Raw genomic sequence first — 24,557 nt, forward strand, 5'->3', positions numbered from 1 at the left:
ATCGGCCTGGAAAGACCAACCCCGGTCCTGCGCGGGCCGCACAGAGGAGGCGAGCCGGAGCGCGGGGGCGTGCGCAGGGACGTCTCCCGGCTGATCACGCCTCCGCCTCGTGGCCGCGCTGCCAATAGGCGGCCGGGGCGCTGCCCGCTGGTGGCCAATCGGCGGAGCGCTCCGGCAGCGGCCCCTCCCACGGGGTGTGCGCGAGGACAGCCAATCGGCGCGCGGGCGGCGGGGGGTTTATACCGGCGCGGCGCCCGCAGGCGGTGAGCAGTGGTGGGCGAGCGGCGCCATCATGGAGGGGGGGCGGCAGGTGGCTAACTTCGGCGCGGGGCCGGCCAAGCTGCCGCGCTCTGTGAGTAGGGGCCCGGGCCCTCCAGCTGTGGGGGTTGCGGTGGGGCGGGCTGGGAGCTGCGGGCGGCCGCGCTGATGGGACGGACAGCTCTCTCCGGCCGAGGGGGTGCCTCGCTGGGGCTGCGGTGGGCGTCGCTCCCGGTGCGGCTCTCCGGGGACTGCCGGTGCCGAGAAAGGGCTGGGGAAGCTGAGGAAAATCGGTCGCTTAGCTCTCCGTTCGTTTATCCCGGCTGCCGTCCCCAGAAAGCGTGCGGTGAGCTGCTGCCCCTTCTCCCGGGGCGGCTCCGTCGCTGCTGCAGCGCGGCCGTGCTGGCGCGGTCCGGCGCCGAGGCGGCTTCTGCGCGGAGCGCTGGAGTCCCTCGGTGCACAGCATGGCCGCGTCGAGTTTGATTTGTCAGCTGATAGAGAGCACGCCAGCCCAGTGCCGTCTCTTCGTTTAAAAAAAATGATAATGAGCGCAGTGCAGACTCAACTCTGCGGGAAATTGCATCAGCACCCGTAGATTACCCAGCTGCATATGGAGTGAGGGTGGCTTGTGCTGGATTACAGGCTTCCAACTTTCCGCATATGAGCAATGTTCCATGAGAGTCTGATGTCTGATGAGTTCTTTTCTTGGTTTCCTCCATAGTTTTCTTAGTTATTCTCCACGTTATTTCTTTTTCAGTCTTACTATGTGAATGTGCTTGGTCTACATCAGTTTTTTTTTCCCGAGTTCCCTCCTGGAAATGTCCCCTATAGATCACACTGCACAGACATTGATTGCTCCATATGGTAGAACCGCTTGCTCAGAAAGGAGCTCTTGCTGTGACTGCGGCAACGCTGGTCACGCTATCACTCTCACTCAGTGTTTGAGGAGGGCCCAGCTGAGCTCCAAGCTGATGGTTACCTAAACGCCTTTGAAAACACAGTAGCAGGAATGGGCTCTATCACCTCAGTTGTTTCACATTGTTTGACTTTCAGGTGATGCTGCATACAGACTTCTCAGGCTGTCTGAAGGCAGAGCTCTTTGCACCTATTAGGAAGTGCCATAAATGTCCATAGTAAAGCATGTGCAGCTTATCAGATAATGCTACTAACAGAACTGGATTCTGTCTAGCAGTTCAGCAAGCCCCTTCTGATGCTGTACAAGTTCACACTAACTTTTTAAACTCCCATACCGCATGGGTATGTTTGAAACATGAAGCACGTTTGTTAAGAGTATCGTGATCTCTAAGATGAAAAGCAGCACAGCTATTCATGGTTGAACTGCTGGTGACCAGCTTTACAGTTGACAGATCTCACAGATGCCCTGTCAGAAAAGTGGTTTGATTGCTCCTGCAGCTGCCCAAAGCATGTGGTGTCTTGGCAGACGCTGAGATGTGTGCATACAGCGGTTGCTCGGGAGGCTTTTCTACTGGATTTCCATATCCTGCTTCTATTTGGAGGGACTAAGAAAGCTTTGCCTCTGATACAAGAATTCTCTGAAATCAAAAGTAATAATGAAACAGATGGTTAGGATCTAATTCTACTTTGTTGATATGTAAGACCTATGGAAGAAAGGCAAATGAAAAGCTGAAGCAGCAGATCAACTTGCCAAGGCTCCTAAAGTAACCTGACTTTTGCTGCCTCAGAGCTTTCATTAATTCTTTTCTTAACTTTCAATGACAGAGAAGGTGCATCTTCAGAAACTGCAGAACTTGAAACCAGGCCATGTGGTATTGAATCAGTGTGAGGTATTCAATGCCATGTGTTCTTTTTTGATGTTTTTCTCCATATCTGTTATCTTGTTTGTGGGAGTGAAAGAACACAAGGTGGGGGAAATAAGAGTAGAAAAAGCACACTTGTGAACATTAAGCCTTCTGTAAGCATTTAGGAGTTCCGCTCAGCTTCTAAAAGTCACTCTAAAGTAATCTGGAAGTGTAACTATTGAAATAATAACTTGAAATGCGAGGTCTCCACATGAAGCATGGGATTTAATTATGCTATTTTAAGACATGCCTTCAGCTACTAGATGCAATGAAATTACATGGTGCCTATTCTTTTGTTAATTTCCTTAGAGAGGTATTAGGTTACTGCACTATGGAGCAGCTGGTATATGTATGATATGTTAAGGATTCCAGATAGTAGAAAATTCTCAATTTATTTGTGGATATTTTTGTTTTGTTAGGTATTATTAGCAGCACAGAAAGAGTTGGTGGACTACAAAGGGCTTGGTATTAGTGTTCTTGGTAAGTAAGACTTTAAAATTTTTGTATGCTTTTCAGAATGTTGATACTTAATTCAACTCCTTAAAAAAAACTTTTGCTGTTGATATTTGCACTGAGTACCTAATTTTCTTTTTTAATAGGTTGTAATACCTTATTCTGGTTATATATGTCCTTTTGTAAACTGCTGTTCTTTGCTTATAATTCAGGGGATTGTAAAAGGATCCACAGCTAGCTGTTTATTAATCCAACTTAAAGGACTACAGATGGAAGTAACTAATCATAGAATGGTTTGGGTTGGAAGGAACCTTTTAGATCATCTAGTTCCAAACCCCTGCTATAGACAGGGACACCTCTCACTAGAGCAGGCTGCTCACAGCCCCATCCAGCCTGGCCTGGAATGCTTCCAGGGAGGGGGCATGCACAACCTCTCTGGGCAGCCTGTTCCAGTGTCTCACCACCCTGACAGTGAAGAATTTCTTCCTAATTTCTGGTCTAAATCTACCCTCTTCCAGTTTAAAGCCATTTCCCCTTGTCCTATTGCTACATGTCCTTGTAAAATGTCTCTTGGCAGCTTTCCTGTAGGCCCCTTTCAGATACCGGGAGGCTGGAATAAGGTCCTGCTGAAGCCTTCTCTTCTCCAAGCTGAACAGCCCCAGCTCTCTCAGCCTAATTAATCATAATTAAAGCACTATTGTTTCTGGATCTTTAAGGAATTGCCTGCATTTTTATTTACATAAAATGTTACATGTGGATATGTGCATTTGTGTGTGCGAACACATTATCTTGCCTACCACGTGGCAAAACACTTCAGATGTGTTTGATGTCTAGTGTCCTTCCCATTAGAAGTCAGTGCTATTCTGCCAGAAGGACGAGGTGTCTGAAGTTATTTGCATAGCTGACTCATTTTTCAGTCCCAGAAGCATAAAAAAATTATGAACAAACATGCACAGAATTTTACTAGCCCTCTGAAGCTTTTTCATTGCTAAATGTGTCATGTTTAGAAGTCTTTTTGGAATATGGATTTGTGTTAAAATTGTTTGCTCTTATAGATGGAAGAAAGACTGGTTTAATAAAAGGAATTAAAGTTCAGTAGCCTTAACTTCTAATTAGGATTACTGCATGATTAAGTTTTATTAAAATAAAATAACAAATCAACCCCCCTGTACTGGTTTAGCAGGTACAGACTAAAGTAGTAGCTAAGGGTATTTTTGGAGTGAAGAAACTTACAACTTCCTAGGGAATATTTTTATTCATCCTCTTTTTTTTGTGGGGGTATTAAGGTCATATGGGTGACAAATATGAATGGACTAGATTTGCACAGAATTGGACAAAATCTGAAAAGTAAGGCTTTCATGGACATTTGGAAAGGCTCAACAAAAATAGGAGTTAAAACTGGGAATGCAAGCCTTTGAATATTGGGTCTGTCAGTGTAAAAATGTTAAAGCTTAGGACAATTGTTAAAATCATGTTAATGCATTGCTGTTTTGATCCGTGCTGTTTTTCATTCCCTACCAAAGAAATGAGCCATCGGACCTCGGATTTCTCAAAAATTTTAAATACAGCTGAAAATCTCTTGCGTGAATTGCTGTAAGTGAATTATTTCCTATTTTCAAATTAAACTTGTGATAATTGCACTAAAAATGTCAAATGTGGAGATCTTTCCTTGAAAGTTCCTAGTTTGTTTAGATGGGCATCTGATAAAGTCAAACTACTGGAGAGGATATTGGTCTTCCATTTGTCTAGTTCTTAAGAAATCTATATTAAGAAGTAAGTGAAAATAACAGAAATATGTTCTTTGCGGGTGATTTGCATGGTACTGTTTTGTTACAGTACTTACCTTTTACTAACATAAAATCTATAAGGATGTGTTTTAGAATGACTGGTCAGGAGCCCCTTTCTTGTATGTGATGTAACATTTAAAAAAGTTAGAAATACAAGTTTTTTAGATCATGTCTTAGGGTTAATGCTTTTATACCGTGTATTAGAATTAGTGTACTGTTCTCATAGTAGTTTTACATGAAAGGACCATACTTTTTTAAAGCTTGACTCTTTGTCACAGCCAGTGTGATTGATAGCAGAGCTTTCATGAGTTGTTTGGACAAGTAATTTCTGTGATAATGTAAATAGCTCCTCCTCTTGCTCTGCATGTACAAGGTACAATGCAGCTGCACATGCAAATTGTCAAGACCCTAAAAACTGAACTGTACTTCAAGTTTTGTTATGAAGCTATCTCAATTCAGAAATGTCATGAAGCTACTAAGAGACAAAACTTCACTTTGCTGGAATATTGTTCAAGACTGTGTGTGCTATGGTGGAAGCTACTCAGGATTGAATTTGCTCATAGCTGTCTGGGTCAAAATTTGCTGATTTCCATCAAACTTTTATTAATTCAATATATAGCACAACTCCTACTATTTTGGTTGTTAATCAAGACTGGCACTGAGGTAAGTTAACAGGATTTGGTTTAACCTCCTTGAAAAGCATCTTCTGAAACAGCAGTATTCCTTCTCTCTAGGGTTGCAGTCAGACGTATGATAGCAAGTGGTATGCATCCTTTGTCTTTTGGGAATAAAATAAATGGCTATTTCTTGCATGCAGAAATATACCAGAAAACTACAAAGTTATTTTCCTCCAAGGAGGTGGATCTGGTCAGTTCAGTGCAGTCCCACTTAACCTTATCGGCTTGAAGGAGGGAAGACAGGCGGATTATGTGGTTACTGGAGCTTGGTCAGCAAAAGCTGCTAAAGAAGCAGAGAAGTATGCCAAAGTGAATATTGTTCATCCGAAACTATCAGCCTATACAAGTAAGTTGATGATTACATGTATTGATGTGAATGCTTACCTTTCTGAATTGCTCTAAAAATTGGCCTGTCTCAGCTATTGCGTTATTGAATGTTAACTAGTTAAATGGTTGACTGGCCAACACTCAAAAACTGTCTGCTGCATGTCTCCATACGCATGAGTGGGAGACTGGTTAGATGGCCTAATGGTCTCCCACCAGAGGAGCATTCCAGGACCAGAGTGAACAGATTCCAGAACTTAGTTTTTAAGGTATTTGCAAGTATATGTTGAAGTAATTCAGTTTCAGATGCATTCAGTAATAAATCACTTTGAAATTTAGAAGTATGTCCGGGATCTTAAGCGTACTGGCCCAGGAGGTGAGTGATGTGCTTCCTGTTATGGTCTTTTAGGAGTTCCCAAACACCCATCTCCTGACCGTTTGTCAGTTAGCTCTGAAATAAGAAAGCCATTTCCAACTCCTTCTCTTGGAGCTTGTGGACATGACGTAATTTGAATGACCACTGTGTACAAGGAGGAGAGGTTATGTGTAACTGAGGCGTTTAACTTTTTTGTTAGAAAATGTTTCAGGACATTTTGTATATATGCTTTAAGTAGTCACTGGTTATAAATAAATAATTTTTGGACTAGGAATACCTGAATTCTTTAATTCCCTTAATTGTGCTTGTATTTCTTTTCTCTGGTCTGTGATATTTAATTTGAAGTCGAAAGAGTGGCAACAGGAAAGACAAAGAATATTCCCCAAACCAGTTGGTGCCCCAATCACCGTTTATAGATTAACCTGGAAGATTATATCCTTGAAGACACAGGAAGGATTTAAACCTATGACTTCCTATTATAGGGGAGTGTATTCACCATTTGGCAGCTATAATTAAAGTGAGAAGGAATAAATAATGGGAGAGGCAGTAGCAGCACTTCTTCCCCTCATCTTTTGGAGAAGAGGAGAAAAGAGGAACAAACATTTGTTCTTTGCAAAACTTTTTCTATGCTGTCAGAGTATGCCAGTGCATGGCCTTTTGACTGAGGCAAGTCTTAGTTTTGTTGATCCCTTGCAAGATTTAGATAGGAGAAAGCTGAACACATGGTTACTTTGAATAGGTCTAAAAATGCATCTAGGGGTTCACGTAAACAGAGTTGCTGGTAACTTTACCAGTAAGAATTTGGATGTTTCAGTAGTTTCAAAGACACGTAGAGGATTCCACCTGACAAAGATTCCTTAACGAATAAGGACTGAAAGTCAGATTAATGTAAGCCTGATGATGGCCCACCACAGAATACTGGGAATGTACTTATTGATGTATTTCCTTTGTGGATACCTTACCAGGAAGCTACAATGTAGCTTTTCACTTTATGCTGCAAAATCATTCTGGATTTATGCTTGAAAGTCTAGCCTTAAAATAAAACTGCATGCCAGGAAAATTACATCCGTTTAGTGACCTTTGGTATTCTTTTTGTCTGTCTTAGACATTCCTGACCCAGGCACTTGGAACCTCAATCCAGATGCATCATATGTCTACTACTGTGCTAATGAGACTGTTCATGGTGTGGAGTTTGACTTTGTACCTGATGTCAAAGGAGCAGTCTTGGTTTGTGATATGTCATCAAATTTCCTGTCGAGGCCTGTGGATGTTTCCAAGGTACAGTACAGTTAAGATGGGTGTGAAGAATGGAAGGAGTAGGAATGGGGTGAGGTGGGAATTGCTAGTATCTTCATCTTCAACATCTTTTTTTCCTGGCTTGCTTCTCCTTGAATAGGTGGATTATATGATGCCTCTTGTGAAATACCAGATTGGTTGAAAATAGTTTTGTCTGTGTGTTTTTAGTAGATTTTGCTTGGAGTAGTGTGAAATGGGGACAGGTTGCCTTGTGAATCATTTGTAGCTATTAAGTGCTTAGCGAATTACTGGAAAACTTGAAGTGTTTTTTGTCAAGCGAATGAAAATATACATGGGATAACAATTCTAGCTGGAAGTGTACCTTGAAATTAGAACTTCTGCTGGCATGTCTTTGACCTGCAACTTGCTCACTTTTGACACATTCTCCAAGCTGTTCAGTTGTATAATTTTTGTATTAAAAATATTGGTTTATTATTCAGTTAATTACTGAACTTAACCAACTAGTGGATGTACGTAGCACTTCCTTCCTTTCTTTCTATTAGTTTGGCGTGATTTTTGCTGGTGCTCAGAAGAATGTTGGCTGTGCTGGAGTTACTGTTGTAATAGTACGTGAGGACTTGCTGGGATTTGCACTGAAGGAATGCCCTGTTGTAATGGATTACAAAACACAAGCAGTGAATGGCTCTCTATATAACACTCCGCCATGTTACAGGTAACTTATCCTGCTTTTTAGTATCTATTGTTCAAAAAGTTTCTGCACTAGCATCTGCTATGCTTTGTGAAAAGAGTTTCAGAGAAGAGTATCGCTTGTATTCAAGTAGTTGACATGTTAGAGGATTTCACATGATTCTGCTGAAAATATCTGAAGTGATTGTAGTAGGCCTTCCTGCCCAGTGAATGGGACTCAGCCATAAAGGACGTAATATTTTTAGAATTAAATACTGTATGTCTTAATTTCATCATAGAAATTTCAGGATCTAATTCTTTGGCTTAAACAAACATGATTCTAGCTGTTACAATACTAATGCTTCTAAGATTGCAAGTAGGTAACTTGGGCGTTTAGTCTTGCTGCTTGAATACGCATTATAGACTTCATTTAATTTCTTCCTGAGACCACTGTCAGCGAGTGAACCTCCATACCCATCTCTACTTTCATGCTTGGAAATAATAGATGGCGTTATCATTTTCAAATGTTTTTAAAATACAAAATATCTCATATTTTGAAAAATTTCTTGGCATATTTCTTGTTCTAACTAAATCACTCACTGCAGTGAGTTTTGAAAGGTGGTTAAGTCATTGCTTTACCTTGTTCTCTAACAAGGCTTCTCATATTTCTTTAGATACTACCTCAGTGCTCGACTTGGCATTCAAAAATAGAATTGGTCAATCTTTGTAATTGTTGCTAGCAGAAAAAATAATAAAATTGGTATGTTTTCAGGGAATTCGTGTATGCCTGAGGTAAAACAGAGTATAGCTTGCTCTTTCAAAAACAGTGTCTCTTAACTTCTGATACCTAGTGAGATGATGATTTGCTCTGCAATACTTAGGCGTTAAGCGAGTGGTATCTACCCTTCCTTAATATGGTACTTCTAATCTGAAATAATTAAAAATGCTATACCAATGCCTACTAAACCAGATACTTAAATAAAATCTTAAGCCAAACATTTCCTTTTCTAAAAAATGTTTTTGCAGTATGTGAAAAAATAACTAGCTCTTCTTCTCAAAGTTTGCATCATCTCTGTTCAACACGAAATTTTATTTCACGCTGAATATGTTTAACTGCAGGTCTTAGACTTGATTTCATACAAGCCAGAATTTTTAAAGTTACAATACCTAATGGTATCCAGCGGATTTCATATGCACTGTATCAAAATGAACTGCAGTGGTTTCTGTACATAAAGTCTACCTTAATACCTTTCTAATTTAAATTCAGTAGAATTTTGAGGTACAGACTGTATTTCTGAATTTTGTTTCTCACAGTGTCTCACTATGGTTTGTATTATTGAGAAGGCATAGACGTAGTTTATCTTAATTTATCAAAAGTAAATCCTGTGCCTGTTTGTTTATTTCATATTCTGGTGTACAACTGGAGTTCTCCAAAGCAGTATGGCCACTGTTGAGTAATAGTGCTGTAATTATGTACTCCTGCAGCCATCCAGAGTCTGCCCTCCTGGCTGAGTATAGCCAATATCATTAGGATTTGCATTTAAGAGAAGAATTAACTTAAAGTTTCCAGATTATTCTCTTCCTGTCTGCAGTTTTATAACGTGGGCAGTATGATTGCTCTCTTCAACGATGGATAAAGCCTCTCTCTCACGATTGGTTATTTCCTGACTGCCAAGTCATGCATACTGTTTTGGACATAGTGTACTTGCACATGCCGGGTTCTAAATCCAGCCATTCATGTTTTCCAAGTACAAAGCTATTTCCATTTGAAGAAACAAAGTTCTCAGCACTTCAACAGTGTTGCTTCTCTGATTTGAAAAGCAAAACCAAAATTAAGTTTCGCAGTCTTGTTTAAGTTTAGCCACTGTGAATAAATTCTAAACAGGAAGTGCAGCTTTAACTGTAATTCAGTGTCTTTCAAGAACGCTAAAAGAATAGTGGGGAACTAAGAGAGCTGAAAATAAAGTTGATCTAACAATCTTTCTCCTTTCTGATCACTGCCAAGCCGGATTTCACTTGGTGCTGCGGACTCACAGTGGAGTGTGCTCCAGAATCCAAAATGTAACACAGACTGAAATGTTGGCAAGGTGTACGTCTGTTTGGCTTGGTTCTAAACGCCTGTTCCAGTTTTTATAAGGAACTGGCAAAACTTCTTAACTCTTTTTTTCCTCTCCTCTTTTCCTTGCACTCTCTTATGATTTGCTGGCAAACAGGCAGGAAATATTAACAGAACATACAACAGCTACTTCATCGGTATGTTAAATTAAATTAAGAGGATGCTAATGGCTTTAACATTTTGATGCTACAGTGCTTAACTCTTTGACCCTAATCTACTTTGCTAAAATTAGCAATAAATTTCCTTTTAAAAAAAAACCCAAAACACTGATTTTCATGCTCCAAGTGTTTATTTGGCATTTAGAATTGCTCCAGAAACATTATTTTGGCTGACATGTAATGTGGACTAAAAGTTTCATCTGTCTGACCTTTGTGGATGATTCCAGGCCTAACTTTAAACTTTATTTGTCCAAAATTTTCACTTGAGGAAATGAAAGCAAGAAATGAATGTGGCCCTGTGTACCTGTCAGGGGCCTAGGCAATTCTTCACTTAAATTCTTTACACCAGGCTTCTTGGCAGCCTGCTGTCATAAACATAGCAAGGTTGTGCTCTCAAAACTACATGGTGCTTTGTATTTGTAATAGGCAATCCGTAACATCATTTTTTCTACAGTCTTTCTGAATATTCAAAGATTAGAGATTGGCATCCCCTGAGAAATTAAAAGGAGCGAAGTTTAAAACAAATTCCTGTTAGACTTGTGTTAGAGAAACTTGTAGAGTAATGCTCTCTGTGTACTGCCTTGAAATCTGTCATGAAGGGATAAAATAAAAGCAAATTTGTTGGAAATGCACCACAAAAACTTGTGAACAGTTTATTATGCAAAATGTTGTAGTTGTGGGAAATGCCTGAGCTTGAACAAGCTGAGTTTTATAGCGAAAACACAAAGGCAAAAGGCCCTGGGGACTTTTTTTATGTTGCACTGAGTAACTGGCATTGAAATACTTGGTCCCTAGACATGTGATTTCAGTGGGCTTCCAGGTCTCTGCTTAACTTGAATGGTGATGAATAATTAAATGTAACACATTAATTATTTGTTTCATCAAACATCACTGTTCATGAGGAAAAATGATCTTTTTAGACAGAAATGGGATTATAGGTTTTATTCTTAACACTTGTGAAAATGTGATTAGATTTCTGGCACTTTTAGTACATGTGCATTTGAGATTTGTTCCTACCTCTTTGCTAGAGCAGCTGTGCAGGCTTTATACTGTAACAAACACCTTAAAAACAAATACAATGTCATATAGTTAAAACTTTAGTAGACTGTTATTCCATGACTGTTTTTGTTTTTAAATCTGACTGAAAAATGTTTTCTTTTGTTGCAGTATCTATATCATGGGACTGGTACTGGAGTGGATAAAGAACAATGGTGGAGCTGCAGCCATGGATAAACTTAGTTTAATCAAATCACGAATGATTTATGATATTATAGAAAAATCTGATGGATTTTATGTGTAAGTTGTGTGTTTTCCCCTTGCTTTAAAAATTTGTTGCACAGCTAAACTTGGAGCATAACTTTGTTACTTTTAAAGTTACTTCTTCAATATATTGAAATTGAGGAATCCTGAAATCCTAGAGAGATTATCTGTGCAAAGAATTAACTTGGTAACTCTACAAGGATGAGTTTCTTTCCAGTAGAAAGTTATTTCCTATTATCCCGCACAATCAGTTGAGAAGCACTTAAAATGCAGGAGCCTAGGAGATGTGTACTGAAAGCAGGTTGCAACATCTCCTATTTAGTATGCCTACAGTATGTTTGAGAATTACAGGCCAAAACAGAGAAGGTGACTGGTAAGAAGCTGTTGAGAGGAATTCTACATCATATCCTTTCTAACAATCTCTTCAGAAATCAAAATCTGTGTGTTTTTTTTTGTCAGGCAGAGTATCTTTAATTGTAGTCAATTCTGAAACATTTGCTGAAATAGTCAGAATGTAATCTGTGCATAAAGAAAATATGTTTTCAGCAGTTTTTGATGTTTTTAAAAACAGATTTGGCAGTCTGTTTTTACATATGGATACAAGGCTTTTTTTTCCTGCCAGGACCCAAAATGTGTAGTTGAATCTTGATGTTGTAATAAGCAATAATAATTTCAATACTCATAAGTTCAAAAATTAGCAAATGACAAAGACTGCAAAATATTTTCCTTTGCCTTCACTAAAAAGTCAAAATTTGGGACCTAATTAACTTTAGAGTCAAAGTTAGCATAGGGAAATTAAATTTGGATTTTAATTTAAAGTTGGCTGCAACCTTAATTAGCAAGGATACAGTTCATAATATTCAGTGCATTCTGCTTATCCGTTTTCATGATGGGAACAGCTTTGCCTTTGGCATTGCAATGATTAGAGTTGTGATCCTACTTTATTAAAATCCAAGGGGTTTTTCCAGAAACCTCAGTGAGCAAATCAAGCTTTGAAAAAACATTTTATGGCAAATAAGAAATCTTTGTTTTTGGCAAGTGGGCCTTTAAGACTCAATAGGCAAATGCAATGGGATGGTAAACTGGCAAATGAGGAAAGCAAAGCAAACTTCATGAAGTGATCTGTATGCATCTTCTTTAGCAACACAGTTCAAGTCATCATTTTAGTCATAAATACAGTTTAAAAAAAATTCATTTTTATCTGAAGCTGCCTTCCTACCTGTAATGTACCACCTAATCTATGGCATGCTTCACTGAGCAAGAGGTGTGACAAGGTTTTTGTGAATCAATACTTTTCCACAAAGTGCTGTGTGCCATTTGCGGTTTGTTGCTTTCTAAAGTCTCTGCACTAATAGCTTGCACGTGGTTATGCTAGATTGCCTGATAGGAACTGGGTGGTCTTAAACGGAACAAATCCATATATATGTTTACAAATGTGAGAATGCTTACAAACATAGGCTTTTTGAAAGAGTGTATTCCTGGTTACAGCTGACACAGAACTTGCATATGTTAATATTATGATCAGTTACTACTTAATCTGCATGAAGGAACTGTTGAAGAACTCAACAACCCTGCTGCCTACAAAAAACAATCCAACCCCACCCCCTCTCCCAAAACAACAACAATGAAGACTCAACCCACAACCATGTCAAACAGAATAATAAAAAATGTTTCCTTATGAATTTGTGCAAGAATTCCCATAACAACCTTGGGAAATACCATGGCTTCATATCTCTTTTGTAACCAGAAGCACTAAAGAGAAGTATTTAAGTGTTAAATGCTTCCCTCCATTTTCCCTCTACCTTTCTCACGGCCATTTTTTTTTGCTGTCCACAATAACTACAAATAAAGAAATAGAATTCATAAAAGCAAACACAAATTAGAAAAAAAAAAGTGTAATTTTGTTTTACATGTATCTTAATGTATCTACTTTTGGCCATGTATGTGATGTAAAGGTTGTTCTAGAGATCTCTTTTCTCTCTGTGTTCATGGTTCTTAATAACACCAAATAAGACATTAAGAAGGGAGATTGAAACCACTGATGAAGTCTCCAAAGGAAGCTTCTTTTACTGTGTTCTTTTTGTTTGTTTTTTTAACCTCTGTTTAGGTGGTCAAACTCAATTCTAGTAGCACTGTTGCCAGCAGAATTATACTTGGTTGAAAAAGGAAGTTTCTTTCACAGAAAGTAATGATTGCTTTGGTTATGGAACAATGACTTTTGGGCTTGGCAGATGCAATTATTCACTTTCTGAAGTTGTTTATAATTGAAAATGTAAATTTAGCAAAAAGTAGGTTAATGATTAATTCTACAACTTTTCCAGATGTCCAGTGGAGAAGAAGAACCGAAGCAGAATGAACGTCCCCTTCCACATTGGCAGTATCAAGGGTGATGAAGCCCTGGAAAAGAAATTTCTTGAGAAAGCTGTGGAACTTAACATGATATCTCTGAAAGGACATCGGTAAGTGCTAGACTGAGATGAATCCCTTTGCTGTGCAGAATAAAAAATTATTACAGCGATATAGCAGCAGGCATTGTGTATTGACTTAACAGCCTTTCTTGCTTACAAGCTGTTCTTCATATTGGTTTGGGAGCACTGGGAATTGCAGTCTTGAGACTGTAATTAAAACTGCTGGTGAATCAACTATAGCCTAGGTGTGATGGGGCACAGCTTTCTCATTAATTCTGCCTTCTTCTCTGGTTTGATTAATCTTTCTTATCTCTGTTCAAATGCCAAAGAAGGTGACATTTTGTCAAATTCTGTCACTGCATAAAGTCTCCATTGCATTATTTATCTAGCTGATGGAAAGAGTTCCTTCCCATGTTACAATGGTGTTTGTGGAATTAAAGTTAGAATTTTTTTTTTGTTGTCAAAAGGGTACAGTGTGGAGCTGTAAATAACTAATAAATACTAAGTTGCTTTAGATTGCCTGCTTACCTTGAGTAAAATGTTGCCCCTCATTCATATAAAATATGAATTTCATTCTGTTTGGGTAGGGGAATAACTGTAAATGGTATTTTATATCTTTTTTTAGCATATACAAAACTCATCTATTTTTTTTCTCTCCTCTTTTCAATTCAGATCTGTGGGAGGAATCCGTGCCTCTTTATATAATGCAGTGACTGTAGAAGATGTTCAGAAGCTTGCAACATTCATGAGAAGCTTCATGCAGATGCATCAGTCATAAATACTCATGGGTTAGAGCCATCCTGCGCATATCTGAAATAAAAGCTGAAGTGTTTGAAAATTACTGTGCTTCTGCACAGCCACAGTGCACAAATTACATATTATTTTAGTTCCAGTAGCTATTTTAGTTATCTGTATGGGATTGAGGGCCAATCTTGCAAGCCTTGGCTCCTATTTGAAGATGAAGATAATTAGACTGATCGAGATTGGAACCAAAATTTGCAAAGCAATATTCTTAATGTGTAGTTAAGGCATTGTAAGTTGCTATGGATCTCAATTCTGACCGTAGACTTACCACTACAACGCTCAGTTGAAATTAGTCACTCTTTGATTATACGTAAACCCAGAAGAGGAATCAGTACTACCATTTGAAAAATGTTGCCTGTCTCTTTTTGCTAGTTACAAAATGACTTCTTCAAATCTACCTTGTTCTGAGTACATTCCTGAAGGCAAAATTTCTTATAAGTTTTCTATAGAGCTTTACATTGACTATATGACTGCATAGTGACTGATGAACTACCATTAAGTGTTCTCTAAGGATATCCAGTTAGTTTATCGGATATTTCAGTAGTAGTTTTCAGGAGTTAATATCTAGTTTCTGAACTTCAGCCACTGTGTTCCAAGATTTGCTTCCATGCATGAGTTGTTATCATGGCAGCCCCATGCAGTAGTACATACTAGTGAAGTCTAGGACTGGATCTTTGTTGGTATTCCCATTTACTGGTTGAAAGCTAAGATGCATGGACATATAATTAAATCAATATATAATAAGTTTATCTATGCATTTTATATTTAAACTTCTTTAGGTTGTTAATTTTGTATTCTTATATTGGAGTGTGCATATTGATGATCCTACTAAAAACCTGTTTTAATTTGCTACCCTTGTGCCAAATTGGATTGCTGTATTCCACTCAGTGAATCTCTGACTTTCTCTGCACTGACTTCGTAGTCTAAAGTGCGGAAGACTTTCCTGTCTTTCCTCTTGAAGTATTTTCTTTGCATTCTTGTTGCTTCAGTTCTGTCACCTTTGGTATGTGGGACTCTACCCTGCTGTTGTAAGTGAATGTCTTGATTTCTGACTATTCCTGGCACTACATCACGCTTTAGGTCTAATTTTCTCACTTGAACCTTGTGGCTTATTCCAGACTTTGATACTCTGGGGTAGGGAAAAAACTACGTTTATGCAAAGATCTTCAGAAGATCTTCTATGTAATACCCTACTTGGGTTACTTTTCCTTCTTGGCCTTTAATTTGGTGCCAATTAATGTATATTGACACTGGCTTCCTATTTTAACTCACGTAAGGGCTATCTGATAATATCCCAGTGTTTAATATTACCACAACTAATTCCAGACTGCAAACTTTCTGGTAAAGAATTGGGTCTTTTTGTTTTATATAACACTAATACAGTGGTAACAATTTAATAATGCTAATGATGGACTGCTCCTTTCCTTGTGGAACCTCACAGCAAGTCAGGGGATAGGGGCAAGGGGTTACTTCCCCTTGTCATCATTTTATGACTGCTATTAGGAGATTTTTGTCAATGTAATGTAACTCAAAATAATTAAATTAAGTGGGTAAAGAAAATAAAACTTGTCATAGTATGCTGTGAAGCACCAGTGTGTCTGAAGTTTTTTGTGGCAGAAGGATCAGAACTCCATGCGTAGTATTTGTTAGAACTGTAGATTCCAGTATCATTCTTTTCCCTTAATAATGTTTCCCTCACTTGTTTTATTATTTTTCTGAAAATATTTCCTACAACTAGCATGAAAAAAGAGTATTACTGCACAATAAGCTTTAAGTATGCTTTTCATGCCAATCATGAAGATGTAATTCAAGTCTCATATTAAAGCTATTTAACATCTAATTATAATTCAGCTTCCTACAGAATTTTGTAGATTTATTTTCAGCAGTAACTGTGGCTCATCCCTCTTGAAAGTTAGTAAGTGATTCTATGTTCTAAAGCCCTCCCATTCTCGTTAGCAGGCACAGTTTTCTGTGTGGTGACAAAAAAGCTAGAGTAGCTGTATGTGGCTAATCCATCACCTAGTGAGGAACCTCTTTGCTTCTTCTGAATTGTGTTGAACATTTTGTTAAAGTTTTTTTTAATCAAATGGGCAAAATTGTGTAAAAGCAAAATGTGGTGTTTCTGATTTCACAAAAGGAGTTGTTAGCATTCTTTTTAGTTTGTAATATAAAAGTCCCTGGTCTAAGGAGGAAGGGGGGGGGGGAAGGGTGAAAAAACAAAACAAAACACAACATTCTGCTGAGAAGGATGCCCAAGGAGGAACCCAGGTGAGAATACTTGAGTGAACTGGACATTTGCAAGTCCACCTGCGAGTGCTGCAGGACCTGGCTGATGTCATTAGGATGCCACTCTATAATTGTTGCTGGACTGTGGAGACTAGGGGAAGTGTCTGAAGACTGGATGAGAAAACAGTCATAAAAAAGGGCAAGGAGGGCCCAGTGAGATACAGATAGTCAGCCTTGCCTGAATCTTGGGAAGAAGATGGAACAGCTCATCCTAGAAACCATTTCTAGGCACATCAAGCAGAAGAAAATCATCAATAGTTAGCATGGATTCACCAAGGGGAAATCATGTCTGACTGAGCTGATGGATCAGTGGTGCAAAGTTTATTTGGAGGCAAGTAATAAGGGGAGATCCCCAGGGTCAATACTGGATTGTGTTCCGTTTAACATCTTTCTTAATGTTCTGAATTTTGGGTTAGAGTGCACCCTTAGCAAATTTGTGGATGGCATGAAACTGGGGGAGAGACTGGTGCACCAGAGGGCAATCCTGCCATCCAGATGGACCTTGACAGGCTGGAGAAAGGGGCTGACAAAAATCTCATTACGTTCAGCTAGGCGGAATGGCAAGTCTTGCATTTGGGGAGGAATAGTCTCAGGCACACGTATTAGCTGGGGACCACCGCACTGGAAAGAAGCTCTGCAGAAAAGGTCCTGAGAGTCCTGGTGGCCACCAAGTTGAATGTGAGCCAGCAGTACACTGAGAAGGCTAATAGTATTCTTGGCTGCATTTGGCAAAGTACTGCCAACTGGTTAAGAGAGGTGATCCTTCCCCTCAGCACTGGTGAGGCCACACCTATAGTACCGTGTCCAGTTCTGGTACAAGAGAGTCATGGCCTTGCTGGAATGAGCCCAGCACAGAGCCACCAAGGTGATGACAAGACTAGAACACCTCTCTGATGGGGAGAGGCTGGGAGAGCTGGAATGGTTGAGACTGGAAGAATCTTGGGGGATCTCATCGATATCTATAAATACCTGAAGGGAGTATGCAAAGGGGACAGAGCCAGGCTCTTTTCAGTGGTGTCCAGTGCCTTATTTGTCTAGATAATCCTAGTGGAAGAAAAAGATTTATAGGAACAGCAATGTGGAGAGTCCTCCTTTCTCAGCTGACGCTTTGCATATTCATATTTTTCCTGTTTGTGCTTAAGTTAAATTCTGTTTTTCTTTTCAACTTGTAAGTGGTTTAACATTTTAAGCTGTACCAGGAGAATATGTTTGGCTGTAAAAAAAATTTATGCCTCTTCCTGGCTTTGAAGTAAATGTTTGGAGTAAAACAGAAATAAAACTTAAATACATTTCAGAAGCTGATCAACTGGAAATTGTTAATGTATGCTGATAGCATTATTAGGTCTGGAACTATATCAGTATATGATTAATATTTGCTGTATTTCATTCTCTGGATAAAAAATAAAATGAGGGTGAATCTCTTCATATTTGATGGGAGTGTACATAATTAAAAAGGGAAATGTTACAAGGCTTTACATGAGATCAATCACTTTAATTGGAAAGAAGTAACCCCATTTCTGTAGTTAATTGGACTCTTGATAATTTAAAACCAAGATTCATGACAGCCTGTGATAAATTGGTCTCCTCCAGGCTAAAGAAGCTAGGAAATTATAATTACCCATGGATAACTGAATGATTGGAGGACCTTGATCAAAGAGATGCAATGAGATATGTGGAAGATCAGGTAGGTACTGAATATGTGGTGTGTTTTTTTTTTTTTTTTTTTAAAGCAGCTAAGGAATAAATGTCTATTTGATGTGACAAAAACAAAAGCTGTACAGTTTCTGAAATCCTAGAGAACTCAAATTCAGTCTCCTACCTTTGCACTCTGCATAAGAAGCAAAAATTGAGTATTTTATAAATGGTTTATTTACAGAAAGTTCTGAAGAAAATATGAGAAAGGTGGCAATTTTCTAACCTATTATGAGAGGAATTGCCATTAAACTACTTAGAATTTGTAACATAATGAATAAATCTGAGTTTACAGATGTTTTGACATGATTCTTTGTTTTAGTAACATGATGTAAACCAAAGTCATTTGTGAGCTGTATTAATACAACTAGGGACTAGTAGTAAGGAATATTTTAATTTTTGATGCATAAGTGAAACAAATATCCTTTTGGGAGTAGTATGTGTTTTTACCTATTGGTGTGAAAGTTAGAGTCACTTCAAGAGACAGTCCTGTGCTTTCTCTTCCTTCCCTCCTGACTACTGTGGCTCCATGAATACTAACATCAGGGTAATTGATGTAGCAAAACTGTGGCTAGGGTGGAAAGTGTGGCAAGCTACACAGTGGCAAGCTACACAGAACACCCCCAATGTGTATTTCACTTGACCTATATTGTAGTGATAAATGCGGATGAAAAAGTTCTAAGTTCAATTACTTCTTTACATCCTAGTTAAATCAGAGCAGCAGTCCCACTGTGTTCTGAATGCCCTCTGGCCCAGGTTTTAATTATGGCATTACATCGAAAGGAAATTGCTTGTTTGACAGCAGCAGCCAGAGTCTTTAACTGGCAGCTCAGTGTACATTTCAGGAAGTGAAATAAATTGCTCTATTACTAGCAAACTTTTAACCTTTGCGTTCAAAATACATAAATTTATGTGTTTGCAGTAACCCAAAATACTACTTAACTCCCTACTGCATTTCACACTGACAGTGTAAGCGCATATCTGGGATTTTGACACCAGCTCTCCGCCAAGTTTTGTTTGGTTTGATCCTGCTGCTTTTTGGTGGGTGCTCTGAGCCACATCTAAGTGAGAAAATGTTATTCCCTACGCATGGGAATGAATGCATCCGAAAATCAGCCACAGACCCATCAAGTTTTGCTAGACGTCTTATGTAGGTAAATATTTGCTTGTCTTCATGAAATCTTAATTTGAGATCTGATTGCTCTGATTTCTATGACTTGACATAGTCACTGAAAAGTAACTTCCTTATCCAATACAGAAGCAGTTCCTTCAATGGATATTGATTTCAAGATGTTCAGCTCTGCCAAAAAATTTGTGCTGGTAGTGTATGAAATGATGAAACAAATCTTCTGTTTTACAGTAATTAATGCTAGTGTAAATCATAGTTCAAGCTGCCAGCGAATTTATTTTACGCATTCCAAAACAGCAGAAGCTCATCCTCATTGTAAGTCCATGCTAAGAAGGAGATAAAAGAATAGGTCAAGTTCACAGATCAGAAAAGATCTGGCTTAAAAATACTGAAACAACACCTTCAAATACTACGCCAAAATGATACTTAGCCTTGATAAATCCCTAATGAAGTGAAATGTACAGCACCAGAGGACTGCTGGTCCCAGTGTATTTGCTTCCAGTTCTCACCTTCATAAAATAATTGCATTTATTTAGATGGCTTACTTCATTTAAGATGCCTGATTTTGGAAAATGTGGAGCTTATTTTATTAAGAATGTTCATGCACAAAACTTTGTGGTGAAATAAAGACACGGAAGAATTTGCTTCCAACAACAGTCGCCTCAGGCCTGAGATACGGGGCAGCACACAATCCGTGTACATCTCCTGTTTCTGTGAAAGGGAGGACATTTTTTGCAAAACCATCTTGTTCAGAGGTTTAGTCCTGGAATAAGGCCGAGTCAGGGAAGTGTATATCTTCATAGAGTAATAAAATTATGTTCACAGGGGCTAATGCTCCAAAGACAGCATAAAGAATCTGTAGTGGTGATATCCATTAATCCCTGGGATAACTCCCAGAGATCTGAAAGGCCCCTTCTATCCTTTTTTTTTTTTTTTTTCCCCACACAAAGAATAACCCTGTATTCCAGTGAGATGTCTTATATTTCATATTGAGACAGAATAACAGGCCAGGCATCTGGAAAACGAGAAAGGCTGGAAAGTTCTCTGAGTTTCAGGAGTTGTTGATGTGAAAGATCTGCAAAAGCAGGAGGGGATCAATGATTCACAGTGTCATGCTTCCTCCTGTGCTGTAGTGAAGTGCCTCACTGGTGGTCTGTGTGCCTATATATGCGAAAGACATTGGGACAAAACTAAAATAAATACCTAGCTGCAAGTAAATCTGGAAAGTTCAGCTCTGGGCAAAGGTAACAAGAAATGTCAGTAGGTGCAACAGCACGTTACAAGATTTAGCAGATTTTCGAATTTAACAAATACTAGTTCAGGTCATGAAGAAATCTATCCTGTGGACTGTTAATATAGTTTAGCATGATTCAGCTCCTCATGGAAATGCAGGAGGCCCAAGAATACAAAACAGTTTGTAATTCAAGTTGAACAAGAGTGAAAAGCCAGATGTGCAGTATTAAACTCTGTCATAATCGGGAATGTCAGTAGCTGTGGTGTGACCTGCGAGACCTAAATAGCCTACTCCACTTTACTACTTTGGCCCACAAGCAGGAGAAAGCTTCCAGTCGCCATCAGAGACACGTTGTGGTACTGATCTGAGAAGCTGTGAGTTTCCAGAACTGCAGTGTGGAACTGTGAAAAAGAAATTGATTTCATTTCAGTATTTAAAGAGTGGTGAATAGGGTGTTACGTGTCTGACTGACTATGTTCAGAGTATCTTCAGGCTTCTTTACAGTTTATATACAACATGTATTCCACCTGCCAAACCTGTGGCTAAGTGAGTTTCTGACATGAAATGTCCCCAGATCTTAAGAGTGAGCATTGCTTCCAAATGGTTTCTTAAGTTGGTGACTTCCTTATGATTTACTTATCTTCAAGGATAAATAAGGTCTAAAGTGGAGTCTCAAAAAACTACAGTCCCTAGATTAAAATATTGCAACAGTATTAAAAACTCAGTTCTTAAATGTAGTGATTATTCTCTGGAAAGAATATAATTTCTATAAAATGTAGTCTAAAAAGAGATTTTATGACCCTCATTCTGTTGCTCCTATTCATTTAAGTGATTCTGTTTTATGAAGGAGAACTGATGTCAGACTATTAGTTACAGCAACAAGATATAACATTACAGTAATTAAGCCAGAGATCTCCTTGGCAATGGGCCTCAGTAACTACTACTCCAAGAATATTCTGGTGTCCTGGTTGGAGTCATGGCACCTTTTGAAACTTCCCTCATTCTAGTCCCGAGTCAGCCATGTTAGCTGCGAACATGATATTGTAGACAGACCATGATATACTATCCGTGCCGGTATACTGTAGGCTACTCTGCATCCCATCATAGAGACCACAGTGCTCCCAGAAACTGTGCAGCTGGGCTAATGCTACCGAGTCCACTGTTATATCTTCCAAGTGTGAGACATAAGGATTAATGAATGGAGGGGAGAGCAACTTAGCCAATACATGAGTGGTCAGCTGGTATATGTTTCATGGCAGTGTAAAGGAGATGGAAAAGTCATTTCTCTTGGTCGAGAGACAACAAATATGAAACACAATAAACCCAGCTGTTTACAAAAATACTGTTCAGTAAGAGGCACTGAAGGCAGAGATAGTTTTGATTCATACTAGTGTAACTGAGACAGTGTTCTGGGCCAGGGAAGTTCAGACACCCCGTGATCAAAATGGGAATAGCAGCAGAGATAAAGAGAACACAAGAGAAAAATATCTCATTTGAATGATTGATTGTCCTTTAGTTGGCTTAGTTTGGGGCTGTTACAAAATGTGAACACTCAGGTCCTGGTAGGAAGAGCACTATGCATCACGTAGCAGATGTTGTGCTGTTTGTAATGTCATTTTAATGGCCACACAATCTCCCTTTGTTATGAAAAGCACAGACGAACCACTGATTCCAATAGTGCCCCTGCTTTTATAACATGCTTAGAAAGTAATCCTTGTAAAAACACATCCAATGGATGGAATTGTTCCACTTTTCATAGATGTCTAGAGTTGAACAATGAAAACATTCACAGGGAAATACATTTTAACAACTCTTCTTAAGTCATTTCCACCATCCCACAAAACAGTGGAGATTGCAGTTAAAATGGTTACATCACCAGTACCAACTTAGCCTGAAACTTCCTACTCTAAAAGATCTTAGTTGGTAACTTGAAATTTAGCAAAAATCTATAGGCAAGCATTTTCTTGCTTAAATACCTACATCAAGATGATCTTCCATGAAAAGAAGTTGGGAAATAGTTGAGCCATTTCTGTGTTCCCAAATGCAGACAAAAATGTAAACTATGTGGAATAAGAGCTGACCAGAGTTGCTTAGAGAACAGAAGAGATTCCATGTTCTAAAGTAGGAATTTGCAGAGTCTGTGCAAATTACATGCAAAAGAAGAGCTCAAGCCCTCTATCTGAACTTGGCTGTGCTATAAATCTGTTAGAAAATCATACCTGCACAAGTCTAGAAGGCTCAGGTCCTTGGAAAATCTGCCCTTTGCAGGTATGCCTAATGTCTCTTGATCCGACAGTGCAACCAACCTGTTTATAACTCTTGTCCATGTGGTGCTGAGCATCCTGCAGGGATGAAGCTGAACCCAAAAAAAGAGGGAGGAAAAAGAAAGGAACAGTGACAGAGAGAGACCCTGATTCTTGTTCCCGTGTGCTGCAGGCATGAACCCTGGAACTCTCGCACACAAATCACCTGCTACCTGGGACGTTTGGATTAGCCCTGGGGGCTGATGTGAGGCCTTGCCCTGCAGGTGACCCATGGCTCCAATACTCCACATTGCCTGTTTTCCAGGGACGTCCAGTCTCACTCCCTGCTGCTACTGCTGTTCTGCAGTGTGTGTTATGTACAAATCAGGATAGGTGAAGGGAGAGATCATATGCTTGGTTACTGTGGAAATAGGGGTGCTTGTTAGTGCTCTCTTCTGTACCTCCAAAACCAGGTTTCTAAAGTTGATGGAGTAAAAGGAGGAAGACTCTCAGTAAAAGAGAACTGGAATTGACTGGTAGGCACACAGCTCAAACCAGGCTTCTCTGATTCTTGGGAAACATTAGGTGTGGAGTCTTTCACAGCAGTGCACTCCCATGCCAACAAATGCTTCTGCTGTGGCTGGATGGCTGTTCACAAGCAGAATGTTGACGAGTCAGCTGAGGTGGTGAGGCACTGCTAACAGACGAACACCTAAGTGCTGTCCTTAGCCAAGCTGCACTATGGATGCAGATGTCTCTGAGACATCAAGCACTGAGACATCAGCACTTAACACTGGGCCCTTCAGCCAAAGGCCTCAGTGCCAGCAGCCTACGGCCCTTCCGAAGGAGAACTAGGACTGTGGGCTCAAGGTGATGAGCAAGGCTCCAAAAGGGACTAAACCACAATTTTCCTTCAGTTTACGTCCCTGCCACAGCCTGTGACCCCTCAGTATAAGCTGCGAGGGGTGGCGGGGTGGGTGTTAACAGGCCTGTGGCTGTGGGGCTGAGGCTGCTGTGGTTCTGCAGGGTGGTGCAGGCAGGTGGGCTCTCTGACTCCACACTTCAGTGCATGTCTCGTGCCCTGCCCCTCCAGCGCTGGAGGATGATGTGCCCGCTGGAGGCACCCCACTCCCTCAGGGGGAGCACTGCTGTATTCGATTCACACTATTGTTTTGGTGAAGCAAGCTTTGGGAGAGGCAGTATCTTGTACTGCACTCACTGGAGACTGCTTCAGCCCCTATTTGTAACAGGTAGCCACTGCCGCAGTCAGTGCTGTGTTGCCTGTGCTACCCACAGCTGCACTGCTTTAAGGAGAGTCTGACTCTCCAAATATGGTTTTCCTGAGGTGTTGTGGAGTACTGTCTGAAGTGTAACCATGTGAGTGGCTGCGGACTTCACTGTCTCATTATGAGAAGATTTTTCTGCTGCACAGTACTCTCCAATTTGCTCCAAGATAACTTAGTTTTCTAAAATATGGTTTAAAGACTTAACTCTATCAGCGAATGAGATAGTTCACGGGATTATTTAGTTGGTCATTAATGAAGTCCTTGGATGATATAAAGAAAAGGTTGTCTGGCACGCACTTCTGCTATGTTTCTGTTAATAGCCC

The 24,557-nt window shown here is 39.7% G+C and overlaps 1 protein-coding gene across 1 annotated transcript; it reads left to right on the plus strand.

Annotated features, from left to right (window-relative positions):
- On the plus strand, nt 238-15,950 carry PSAT1 (phosphoserine aminotransferase 1). The gene is made up of 9 exons (XM_021381262.1): nt 238-352; nt 2,498-2,558; nt 4,055-4,124; nt 5,136-5,341; nt 6,801-6,973; nt 7,495-7,664; nt 11,060-11,188; nt 13,474-13,611; nt 14,233-15,950. The coding sequence occupies exons 1-9, from the start codon at nt 293-295 to the stop codon at nt 14,336-14,338; spliced, it is 1,113 nt and encodes a 370-aa protein (XP_021236937.1). The 5' UTR covers nt 238-292; the 3' UTR covers nt 14,339-15,950.

This window comes from Numida meleagris, chromosome Z, assembly GCF_002078875.1.
Source record: "Numida meleagris isolate 19003 breed g44 Domestic line chromosome Z, NumMel1.0, whole genome shotgun sequence".
In the NCBI taxonomy this organism is placed as follows: Eukaryota; Metazoa; Chordata; class Aves; order Galliformes; family Numididae; genus Numida; species Numida meleagris.

Excerpts from the sequence above, each read along its gene's own strand:
- PSAT1 (XM_021381262.1), top strand. The coding sequence starts at position 293 with ATGGAGGGGGGGCGGCAGGTGGCTAACTTCGGCGCGGGGCCGGCCAAG. Across the intron at positions 2,559-4,054 it reads GCTTGGTATTAGTGTTCTTG|AAATGAGCCATCGGACCTCG; the intron begins GTAAGTAAGACT and ends TCCCTACCAAAG. Across the intron at positions 11,189-13,473 it reads AAATCTGATGGATTTTATGT|ATGTCCAGTGGAGAAGAAGA; the intron begins GTAAGTTGTGTG and ends CAACTTTTCCAG.